The sequence below is a fragment of the Syngnathus typhle genome, linkage group LG2, assembly GCF_033458585.1.
Source record: "Syngnathus typhle isolate RoL2023-S1 ecotype Sweden linkage group LG2, RoL_Styp_1.0, whole genome shotgun sequence".
Lineage (NCBI taxonomy): Eukaryota > Metazoa > Chordata > Actinopteri > Syngnathiformes > Syngnathidae > Syngnathus > Syngnathus typhle.
This window is the reverse complement of record NC_083739.1, coordinates 4,887,760-4,899,875: the sequence shown is the minus strand read 5'-3', so window position 1 is coordinate 4,899,875 and position 12,116 is coordinate 4,887,760. Positions and strand designations below refer to the sequence as shown.

The 12,116-nt window shown below is 40.1% G+C and overlaps 1 protein-coding gene across 1 annotated transcript; it reads right to left on the bottom strand.

Moving 5' to 3' along the window:
- Positions 1–609: 609 nt before the first annotated feature.
- Positions 610–11,880, bottom strand: LOC133149925 (fibronectin type III domain-containing protein 4-like). The gene is made up of 7 exons (XM_061272162.1): positions 11,713–11,880; positions 6,884–6,999; positions 5,799–5,900; positions 4,259–4,361; positions 3,424–3,513; positions 3,175–3,341; positions 610–1,975 (listed from the first exon to the last, which is right to left on the bottom strand). The coding sequence occupies exons 1-7, from the start codon at positions 11,795–11,797 to the stop codon at positions 1,934–1,936; spliced, it is 705 nt and encodes a 234-aa protein (XP_061128146.1). The 5' UTR covers positions 11,798–11,880; the 3' UTR covers positions 610–1,933.
- Between the last annotated feature and the right edge of the window lie 236 nt (positions 11,881–12,116).

Genomic DNA, 12,116 nt, shown 5'->3' with positions numbered 1-12,116 from the left:
AGTGGTTACACCTCACAATTTGTCACTTTGTCACTTATATAGATGTATGTATATTTTTTCTATTCGTTTTCTATTTTATTAAATTTAATTAATTTAATTAATTTTATTTCCTTTATTTTCTCCTTCTATACAGAGGACAAACAGCATATTACTGTACCTTAACGTGGACATAAAAAATATTAAATAAATGTTCAAACGGCTTTCCATCAACTAATATCGAACGGTACTGAAAACGAACATTTTTTTTGTCTGAGGCTTGCAAGCGTCAAGATAGAGCTCAAGCGCCCTCTGCAGTTCATATTCGTCATTACATAGTCCAAACCCACCGACGACATGTTCAAACTTGAATTAGTTTAAATTAGGAAATACATCAGTACAATACATCATATGTATCTCGATGTCACACCAGACATAAGCAGCATCAATTTGCACAGGAGCTTATTATTCGACATATGAAGTTTCAAGGTTACGAGCACGCTCTGCTGGATCAAGATAAAGCCCTTAAGATCCTTCTAGGTGCTCAATTGTAATTGATAAGAACATTAAGTTCTAGTTTACCATTTCAAAATCTTTAATACTCACAACTTGGTCAAAAGCTTCGCCCACTTCTACATGGAGTCTGACAAGAAAGTAGGAGCAAGACTTGCAGACACAGACAGCAGTACTGCTGCAATTGGCCCGAATGTTTGTTTGGCTCCCATTGTTGATATTTATGCACATTCCATGTCACCTTGGAAATGGCTGCAGCGGTTTGGTTTTCTCTCACCTTCTTCCACTATTTAATTTTTCTCACAGCAGGCCACCAATTTTGGGGGAACATCTGCAACCTTCTTCCTGAACTAAATCTGCACGTGTGCAATGAGATGGAATAGTCCAAAGGGGTGCTCAACTGGCATATTGATTAGAACTAATAGTTAGAACTTGTGTTACTCTTGTTTTTTATTGCTATTCGTTTCTTACAATACTTTTCATTGTGTCTTTTAAATCGTTTAATGTTTGAAGGTGCTCTTCAAAGTCCTCCAAAATGAAATACATTACGATGATAGTGGCGTTAGTAGGGGTGTAAATCGCGGGCTTTGACACGATAAGATATTTGCCGATATCTTAAAGCCTGCTGTGATTCATTCACGATACATCACGATATAGTGCTCTACGTTCGATATAGAACAATATCCTGATAACAATTCATCCGCAATATCAACAAGGTACTGCAATCTTTTTATTTAGGAAATTACAAAGTGCTTCCAAACGAATGACTTGAAGCCCAAAGGGGAGCGAATTTCCTCGTCTTCTTTGACACTAACCAATGGCTAGTAGTCATAGGACCAGCCCAGGAGCCGCGTAGTTGTCGGCTCCCCTTTCACGTGCCTGCTCTGCTCACAACACAACACGCCGCGCACCGCTCCCGGAAAGAGGAAGCAAGCAACAATGAACTGGATTTCAAAATAAAGTCGCGTCTAATGTCAGAGGTCAAAAACTGGCGATATAGAGCGATGTTTACGTTTAGCATCGATGGCAACAAATCGTAGAGCATTATATCGATTAATCGATGTGTATGGATGAATCGTTACACCCCTAGGCGTTAGTAATCTAGTCATGTAGTTATTGAAAACAAACTAACTCCGGCATCTGCTCAACCAAAGCCGTCTGACAAAAAAAAAAAAGAAGCAAGAAACCAAATTTGCCCGTCATGCTTGCGTACATTCACTTCCGTCTTCGAAGGATCATGGCAGGAAGCCGGCCTGTCCCTTCGAGCAGACGAGAAAGCGAAAGCGCTGCACACTCCACAACCAGGGTCAAAGTCACGAGTTGACGACTTCCTCTCTCACGTTTTCATTAGTAGGGAGTCGTGCGGCTCTCCGACAAGCCTGTTTAGTCTCTGCGATGAAATCGCGGCAAGCTCCCTGGACATCGACTCAACCGTGGACGGCTCTCAGACTCGAATGATGCTGATAGACGACGAGGCTCTGTGAAGCTGCGAGGGAGACAATTCGAGAAGCCATCAGTGAATCAGTTCAAGATTGCTTCTCACACACACACTACTGAAATGTTGTCATTCACACACACCAGTCTCCCAGTCCCTCCGGTTTAGCAATACAGTGATCCCTCGCTACTTCCCGTTTCGTTTATCGCGGCTTCACTACATCGCGTTTTTTCCAAATTAAAAAAAAAAACATTTAAAAGTCAAAGTAAAACTTCTAGATTGAGGAAACATGCGTCGAACCTTTAGGACAATGTAGTATTGCTCCAAATGTTCGTTTGATTTCTTTTAGAAGTTAGTTTTTGCGTGTTAGCACGATCGCGAATTAGCATCTTTCTACTAACTCGTTAGCCTGCCCAGTACTTCACGGATTTCACTTATCGTGGGTGGTTTTTGGAACCAATTATCCACGATAAATGAGGGATTACTGTATAATATCAATATAATATTCTGACAGTGTAAAAGAGCGTTTCACTTGTGGGTGTGAAAGTGAAGACTTTATAAAACAAAGTCACAATTACTATTTCTCATTTTGGTGTTGACTGCAATGTGAAGGTTTACACAGAGATTCACTTCATTTCAACTCGGAAAGGGTTACAGATGGTGGCAGGAAGACTTGAGGTCTTGACATCTTCTATCCAGCAGAGGGCGGCATAGGATCCTTACAGCACCATGAAAAACTAAGTTGTCTCAATTTACGCTCGTTTTGTACACCATGATTGTCATTGAGAAGTACCAAGCATGAAGTGAATGTTGCAAAATTAGAAATAATTGTTGTAATAAACCATTTTTGTCTTCACTGTTTGAAACAGCTACGTTTCCTTTCCCAGTTGTGGGATTTTGTTTTTCTGTGAGCTTGCTGGCCTGCCAGCTGAGAAGAAACAAAAAAGATCTAAAATATTTGAAGGAATATCCGTTTTTACCTGGAATGTAATATTTTTGGTGCCACACCCATTTTACAACCTTCCCTGTACATAAAAACGGTGCATTGTAAAGAACGAACACGCTGTTTCTAGCCTACTTGTTTTATAATTAGCCCCGATGGCAGAAAGCGCAGTTGCTAAGAGATATGTGAAGCACCCACAGAGGCTGTTGTGAGTGGCAATATTTCCATCTCCCTGTTATGCATTGCGTAGGCACTGCAAAAAGAAAAAAAAAAAAAGCCGTGAGCGAAATAACAGTAAAGGAGTCACCCTGCCACTGTGGATGGCGCCGTTGTGGTAGATGGGAGAGCTGGTGGCGGAGGCGTTGTAGTAGGAGGAGGCGACCGGAACCAGCGGCCTCTTGGACTTTTCTCGAGTACTATTTGAGTCGTTGTCCTTAATGATGTCGTATTGCCGGCAGAACAGGGCGATGACGGCTATAAAAAGAGACGCGTGAGTAGATAGCAACGCTGAAGTGGATTCATGGGAGACACACAAAAAAAGCAAAGAGAAGCTAACCTGCCCACAGCAGCAGCACTGTGGTGATGATGAGCAGTTCTCCAGTCTGCAGGTGAGGAGACATTCCCAAACCCTCCATTGCTGGTTCATCTGAGGACACACACACATGTTACGGATCAGAATGGAGCAGGGCGACCAAATGCAGCTTGGACCAGGGTTTATTGGGGTCAAAGGTAGTGGGAAGGGCGGATGAGGGGACAAACCAACAGAACCAGCAAACTAACATCACTTCCTAAGCAAACCCATCAACAGGATTGACCGACAGACTGGATAACAGAAACGGAACTGACCAACAAAGACGTGAGACAAAAAACGATCCGACAGGAGTGACACGGAGACAGGACTTAAATACGAGATAGGTAACGAGAGGCAGGTGATTGTGAGTAGACACAGGGTGGGAGGGGCCACGCGAACAGTAACCATGGTAACATAGACATAATAAAGCACCCGGGGACGAGTCGTGACAACACACCACAGAATTGCTTTTTTGCTTATTGAGTAGTAAATCTCCAAAGTGTCGGAGAAGATGAGCAATTTATATGCTGCATGGGGGCACCACAATTTATATTGCAATTTTTCAGCAGTGCTGCATGGGGGCTACAAAAACTGCAAAAGAATTATTAGGCCTACTCATGCAATATAGGCAAGTATAAGACCCAGTGGAAGCATGACAAATTTATGCTCGCCATCTAGTGGTGTTTGGCGGTATTACAGCTTAAAGATAGAGGCAACCCATGCAAATTCCCAGATTCTTTCCATCTCCCTTTCCATTTTTTTTGCCACCCCAGGAAAAAAAAACACGCCCATCGGTGTTGTAATAGTAGTCCTGATTTACGGTGGTCAAGCACTCCAGCGGGGTAGTGATCGCTTCTTTCCAAGGTCCTGAAGTGGAGGGCGCTGCTGGGTTGGCTGTCACCATACAGTCCGACAGACAGCACCTGAACACAAAGAATATTTCAACGTCTCGTATCTTCACGGGTGGGCATAAAGTGCGAAGATTTGTGTGAAGAAAAAAATATTCAAAACTGTTCTGTGGACAATTTTATTCTTTCACAACCAGCAGTACAAAATGTCAAATAAATAAACATGTCCGACATTTTGTACTGCTGGTTGTGAAAGAATAAAATCGTCCACAGAACGGTTTTGAATATTTAGATAAATAAATAAATAAATAAATAAATAAATAAATAAATAAATAAATAAATAAATAAATAAATAAATAAATAAATAAATAAAGCAGATGGAGCATTATAAATAAATAAATAAATAAATAAATAAATAAATAAATAAATAAATAAATAAATAAATAAATAAATAAATAAATAAATAAATAAATAAATAAATAAATAAATAAATAAATAAATAAATAAATATGTCTATTTATTTATTTATTTATAAATGCTCCATCTACTCTATTTATTTATTTATTTATTTATTTATTTATTTATTTATTTATTTATTTATTTATTCATCATTCATTCATTCATTCATTCATTCATTCATTCATTTATTTGTAAATGCTTGATGCATGTAGCCTCAAAGTAAGCTGACTACATCAGAAAAAGTTAATTTAATTCAAATGATTACAGCGTTACACTGTAATGTCATACAATGAAAACAAATATATAAGATTTCATCATGTCTTTGACAAATTATTTGTTTCTGTGATCAAAAGTACAGTTTCTGCTGGTGTGAAAGGGCAAATTTTATAAAACAAGATGCCTGCTCACAATGACTTGTGTTCTCCTGTCCTTGTGCTTAACTCGCCCTTGATCAAAAATATGTATATACATAATAATATTCCAGTCCAGTAATCCTTTGCAGAGATTTCCGTAAGACAATCTTGCTTTATCCTCCAATGTGGCCAAAGATCATACCGCCTGGGGGCTGATGACTTTTCAATGACACTTGTGCATGACACGTGGCTGCTGATGACTACTGCCAAAGTCAACCAACTCAAGTACGTTAGCCGATGAGGCTCCAGTTCGGGGGGGGGTCCAAAATCAATTCCAGAGGACCCCGTGCAGAAAAGAAAGAAGGTTGTGAGACGAATTAAAAAAAAAAAGGTAAAGACCCAATGATGAACTGTAAAATCATATATTTATAAAATAAAATAAATTAAAACACAAGGTTGCAAAGGAGACTAATAGAAATGTAAAATGTAAAATAATATATTTATAAAATAAAATATTCTCACTCCTGGCATCCCCTGGGCAACACTCCACTCAAATAGTAAAAAGTTTTGTAAAGTCTCAGCAGCAAAGTCAAATGAGTACTACTGCAACTATAAAAAAAAAAAAAAAATCAAGCTCTTGCCATCATGCAGATGATTAAGTGTGTGTGTGTGTGTGTGTGTGCGTATTTGCGTTCGCCACCTGCACACTGTAGTGTGTGAACTCATCCAGGTCCCACAGCACACACCAGCGACTTGATGTGTTCACCTCACGAATGGAGCGTTGCATCAGGCCGTCTTGCCTCTGTGGGTGACACACACACACACACACACACATCTATTTGTCCAAAAGTAAATGGAAGCGGGGAGTTTTATCTGGAGGCGAGCGAGGATCACAATAATTGTTTCCCCAGGAACAAAAAGCAATTCGGAGCATTCAGGCCTGACCTTCAAAGTGAAGATTTATCATCCCACAAAAAAAAAAAAAAATTGTCAAATGTGTTCATCAATGTCAGTTACCCTTGAGGTTGCCATTTGATGTGCTCAATGCGGTTTGTGTGGTGCAATTTGCAGCAGACACATAAAGAGTTGAATCACTCGAGTCGCCTGTCTACAGCTGGCGGCATCCGTAAAAAAATGAATAAATAAAAATGTCCAGATCGTTTTTGCAAACTCAAAATGGACTTTCTGTCTGTCAGTGTTGCGTAATAGTCCCCGCTTTGGGATTTGAAAGACTTCCTTGTCCTGCTTCTCCTTCTTGCTCAGCATGTTGCAGTGTGTGTGTACAGCAAAAATTGATTTTTTTTTTTTTTTGCTGCTTGAAAGTCCCATCTTGATTCTTGGAAAGAGAACTGAGGACCACAAAGAGTCTGTTCAGGTTAATCCAAAGCAAGTCCTGATGACCAATTTGTGCTTTGTCAGCATTTTTAACTCCCTGAGGTGATAGCTCCTGCATCCCGAAAGTTCATTATGTGAACCTTGACCCTTGTTTAAAATCTTACTTAACCTTGTTTTAAGCCAAAATATAAAACCCTAACCATCATTTAAAACTGTTATTTGAAAATTAAAAAATATTTAAAAAATAGACAGCAGCCCCTCTTTCATTCAGTCTCATGATTTCCCTAACTAAAAAGACCAAGTGACCTCCAACCCAGCGAGAACAGAGGTGACTTGAATTATGGATGGATTGAAATTAATGAGGCGTGTCACAATAATTATCTCTCAGCTTGTTAACTTAGCGACAGGCGGCGTCCGCCATCAAAGAGTCAAATGGGCTAAACAACGTACCTGCAGCGAAATGGCGTAACCGATCACCGTCTCTCCCAGAGGGACGTTCCAGGTCACCCTGGCCGAAGTGGCTCGAAGCTGGGTCACCGACACGTTCACCGGGGCAGCTGGCGCAGCTGTTGCCATGGTAACACACAAATTTGTGAATACAGGATTTTATAAATTGTTGATTTTTCTTATTGATCAAAACCAAATGCATCCCCAAAGATGATTTGCAACGGCCATTTCCGCTTTTCGAAATGATCAATTACATTAAGTGAAATGCAATCATAAAGAATTACTGCAGTGCACATTTTTACTTTTCACCTAAATTGGATTAGCCACTTTGAATTTGACATTTGATTATGAGTGAAAGAATTTGGTGTTTCAGACCATTTTTTTTTTTTTTCACCGCTCATTTAGAATCAGCTTTTACAGACAGTTGTAATAACAAACATGACAAAAATGACTGATTTGAAAAGGGCAAGTTCCCCTTCAATTCTTAATCAAGGTAGACAACTGCAATATTTCATTTATGGACTTCTGCCGTGTGTGATTTAAGAGTCAAGTGAGAAACGAGAACTTAAAGCGTCACGTCCATCAATCACTGAAGATGACGCGTCGAACGCGATCAACAAGTTGATTGTCATTGTCAGCCAAGAAATCCTTCAAAATATGTCACAGCACAATGTTCTTGTAGCTTGTTGTTGCTGCACAGCCACACATTTCGCATGATGTCACGTTCAAGTGACCTCAGGAGTTTTCCCCGGGATGTTGGGAAAAATCAATAGCTAGTTTGTTTGCTTCCTGCGGCAGTGGTTGCATCTTCTGACGGACTTTGTGGATGATCACCATCAACATCTTCAGGTGCACTTGTAGAAATCGGGAAAATAAGACGCTTTGGGGCATCAGATTCTGTTAGATGATTATAAACTGCAGCAGCAGAGTGTGATCCATCTCTAATCCAATTGTATGGCTCCTCATGCTGAATTGGCCATTGCATTGAGTCAAGTGAGCAGGAATCACAAACTCGCTGTACACACGACCGGACTAACAATCGGCCCCTCGCGGATCATGTAAGAGGGCAAGCCGACTGACAACTTCAGTTTTTTTTCATTCAGTGGAAACATCAGACCAATTTTTGAGTAGTGCTCAGCGATATAGAAAATGTATAATCGCGTTTCCATCGATTAAATGTGCTTGGAGCGTTTGAAGGTACAAAAATGACATCATTTGTAGGTAGAGGCAGAATATATTGTAAAAGCGCTGTGCTGAAATAAATGTATTCAAACGAGGCGAGATTAGCTAGTGACAACAAAAGATGGCCGCCGGTGGCTTCACTTAAGTGGCATCATTGGTTTATATGCAAGGCTGTGGCTGGGATACACACACGCGCACACACACACGATATAAGTCCAATGGAGAGAGACAAAAAAGATAAAACGAGGATGAACATTGGCAAAACACGACAGAGACAGATTGACTAAGCGCCGCGAGATGGGAAGAAATTCAATATTTAGGTTTTGGAAGAAGAGAAAAATGAGTCAAAGTGAGATGGATGACCAAAGCGGGAGATCAGATCAATAAAGGGTCATGAAAACGAAAGAAAGCACACATATTGATCGACGTAATGTAAACGTGCAGCTACGGAACACACAAGTAAGCCTTCACCAGCCGTCCTCTTTAAATTAAAATATCAATATATTCAATATTCTAAATAATAACTATATTAAACACAGTAACTGTATTAAATATATTAAAATGTTATATATTTTACCATTAAATCAAATATATCAAATTAATATTCCATATATTTAATAATTAAATATATTAAATATGAGTACAAATATCATATTTAAACACATTCATATTTTGTAAAAGACAAATGTGACCCGATTTCAGGCAAATTCTTTCCACTTTCATTCAATTTGTTTTCCAAAGGGCCATTGCTCTCTGATTCTTTAGGTCACAGGTGTCAAACTCAAGGCCCGGGGGCCAGATACGGCCCGCCACATCATTTTATGTGGCCCGCAAAGACAAATTGTGCATCAAATTCGTGTGTCATTACTAGAATTGCAAATTGTCTTCACTTCTAATAATATCAGTTTTTTTTAAAATATTTGACCAGTTTTTACTCGTCTGATTTGAAAACGAGTTTGTTTTGTAGCTTTTACTGTATATAATATGAGGTGCTCATACATTTATCATAATGGCCCTCCGAAAGAAGCTATGACTACAATGCGGCCCGCGAAAAAAATGAGTTTGACATCCTTGCTTTAGATTATTGAGTACCTCCAAATTCTGCTTCTTTTCAATTTCTTTCCTCCTACCGCAGGAAAATAATATATAAGCCCGGTGACATTTTGTTTGCTTGTCGGAGTTTTTGCTCGGTCATTCAAGCGCAGCCGCTAAATCAGAGGGAACAACCAGTTTGCTGATGGGCTGGGACAGGCTCATCGGGCTAATGGCTCCCGGTGAAGGATGGATGTGCGTGCGGCGCTTGCCGTAAAGACAAAGAAAGCTGTGCATGCTGATGTAGGTACAGTACATCAAGAAATGAGATTGGATTTTTATGAACGTCTTGACAGCTGACGGGTGCTGGCTGATCATTTCCAAATGTGCCACCGCAACTGCTGAGGAGACAGGTTACATTTTAGCGACCGCTCCATTTGTTGTAAGAGCGCCGCAAATCTTCCCGCCTCCAGCATTGTTCACCGCTGCAAGCTGTTGTTCATTTTGTACCTTTCTGACATTCCAAAGCACAGAAGACTCAATGACTTTTTTTTTTTGCGGCTCGCGGCATGTAGAATAAAAAAAAACGACCTCTACTATAACTACTAAAATTAACAAGGCCGGAGTTAGATGGTGGCCAGGGGTGGCCAGGCCACCTCCACAAGTAGGTAAAAGTTTTGAGATGTGATTCATTTTACTGCTTCATAATCTGTCACGAGGTATTTTATATTAGATTTTTGCAAAGTGGCATCAACCGTCTGTGACAATTGATCTCTTAACTCATTCACTGCCATTGACGGCTATAGACGTCAAAGACCTACGCCCCTGAACATTAAAAAAAATAAAAAAAATGTTTTAAGACAGAAAGAGACTATCAACAACTACAATACTGACATTGTTTCGCTTTCATAACAAATGCTAACTCAGTTTCAGACGCAAAAATGGTTTGCTCCACATTTTTGCTTCGATTTGTGACACATTAATAATCCTCAATTTAATCCTGTTTTAAAGAAATGATCGATTGTTCTTAATAGATTGTTCTTGTTTTGGTTTTAAATGTGGAAATAAACATGATTTTTTTTTTTTATGGGCCCTCTAGGAGAAAACGTTTATGGACGCTAGCGAATGCAGATTAGCCTCCTCCTTGTCACCAATGATGGACTCATCTGACACAAACGCTTTGCTCAATCGAGTTTCACATAAACGCGAGGCTGACACGATGAATTGAACTAGCTGATTAAAAGGGACGGAGAGACAGTCGGCAAGAAATACGGTTTTGGAATCTCTCTGCCGGCCAATCGATTATGCTTTTGACAGCTTTACAACTGCTGTTTTTCCTACTTGAAATATGAAGGCAGAGAGCTGGACTTGAAGAAGCCCCCATGAGATTCTCAGGGTCTCCTCTTACAGTATTACAGGGAAATTATGAATATGATATGAAAAATCTACACCCCCCTGGTTAAATGCCACATTTGGGTCGATGATTTTATTTATTTAATTTCAAAGTGACTTGAAAGCTGGACAACACAACTGAGAAATCCATTTCAGATGTTCTAGTAGGCTTTTCCTGGTGTGTTTTTTTGCTTCCTAGCAGAAGCCTTAAAGTTCTATGCTAACACTGACTGTTTTTTAGTTTTCTCTTGACCTCTTGGGGAGTTTAATTCAGGGGACGTTGTTAATATTTGTTAACTGCGTGCCTTGTGAGACCTTTGAGACTTTTGTGATTAAAGACTAGACAATTAAATTTGACTCTCCTTGACTCCACTCTGTCACAATTCCCTCCACGTTGGCTTCGTGTGAGATTGTAAATGTTTTCCAACCTCTTTTTTTTAAGTCAAGGCCAGTGGCATGCAGTGTAGTGATGTGCATCAAGATAAACCATCCCCTCCCCTCTGGAGAGGTAAAAATGTCTTCGACAGGGTAAAACAGCAGATGCATGTCAATTGTCCTCTTCTCCACACACACACACACGTCAACAAAATATTCCATGGCCGGCGGCTATATCAGCAGTAAGTTTAAATATCTTCTCTTAGCAACCTCAATAATCCTTCATAATTTATTAATTCAGAATAAATATCCAGGCGCTTGACCCGAGCATCAATGGTGCTTCACACAAATCCACTGATTGGCCAAGGCAAATATTTACCATATTTATAAATAAATCATGGCACACCAGCAAAAAAAAAAAAAAAAGGTCTCAAACCTTAGCTATAGCTTCTGTCAGAAAAACAAATACATAAAGTTTGTACCAATTAAACCGAAACTGTTGACATTTGCATATTTTTACTTCTGTTTTTATTTTATTGCTATTTTCTATGTACTGCTTAGCGACTCGGGTGAACCAGCGTAGAGTTCTTCAATTACAATAGAGACATCATTCCTTTAAATTGTTGTATTGGCATCTCTTGCAAAGGCAATTAACTAGTTTCTTTCCTTTCCTCAACGCTTAATTAAAGACTTCAGTGGAATTAGGTAATTTCCCACGGCACCTCAAGATGGTCTCTGAAGGCGCTTTTACGGGAATGATTGGATTACACGATGCGTGTCTATTTGAGTATCACATGCCACACGATGGCAGCGTGATGATTCTGACGGACAAGTGGGACCGAGATACTTACTTCCACCAACCATCAAGCATCCCATCATTATCATCATCATCATGAGCGGCAGCAGCCTGGCGTCCAGGTGAAGGTAGTCGGTCATAACCTCCCGTCAGTGCGCGCACACGTCTGGATCCTCGGCGCGCACCTTCCACCTCCACCTTTTAGCAGAAGATGTTTCTTCTCAAGGTCACCACAAGCCACTATGCATCCAGAAAAGATATAGAATAAAAAGATGAGGTTTTCTTCTGGTGCGGGTTTCCTCTCGTCAGCGATTGTGCAGCCACAAGTCTCGGCCGAATTTTCTTTAGACGCTAACAGGTAGTTGGAGCTTTGCGCCAAACGGCAACGCGACAAATGCGAGGAGCGCTGTTTTGTTCGCTAAGAGGGGCGGATTGTGGATGGGTCCAAAAACAGCAGAG

Coding starts and splice junctions, on each gene's coding strand:
- LOC133149925 (XM_061272162.1), bottom strand. CDS start 11,797: ATGACCGACTACCTTCACCTGGACGCCAGGCTGCTGCCGCTCATGATG. Junction 5,901..6,883: donor GTTACGCCATTTCGCTGCAG/GTACGTTGTTTA, acceptor TGTCACCCACAG/AGGCAAGACGGCCTGATGCA. Junction 3,514..4,258: donor CGCTGGAGTGCTTGACCACC/GTAAATCAGGAC, acceptor GTGTGTCCTCAG/ATGAACCAGCAATGGAGGGT.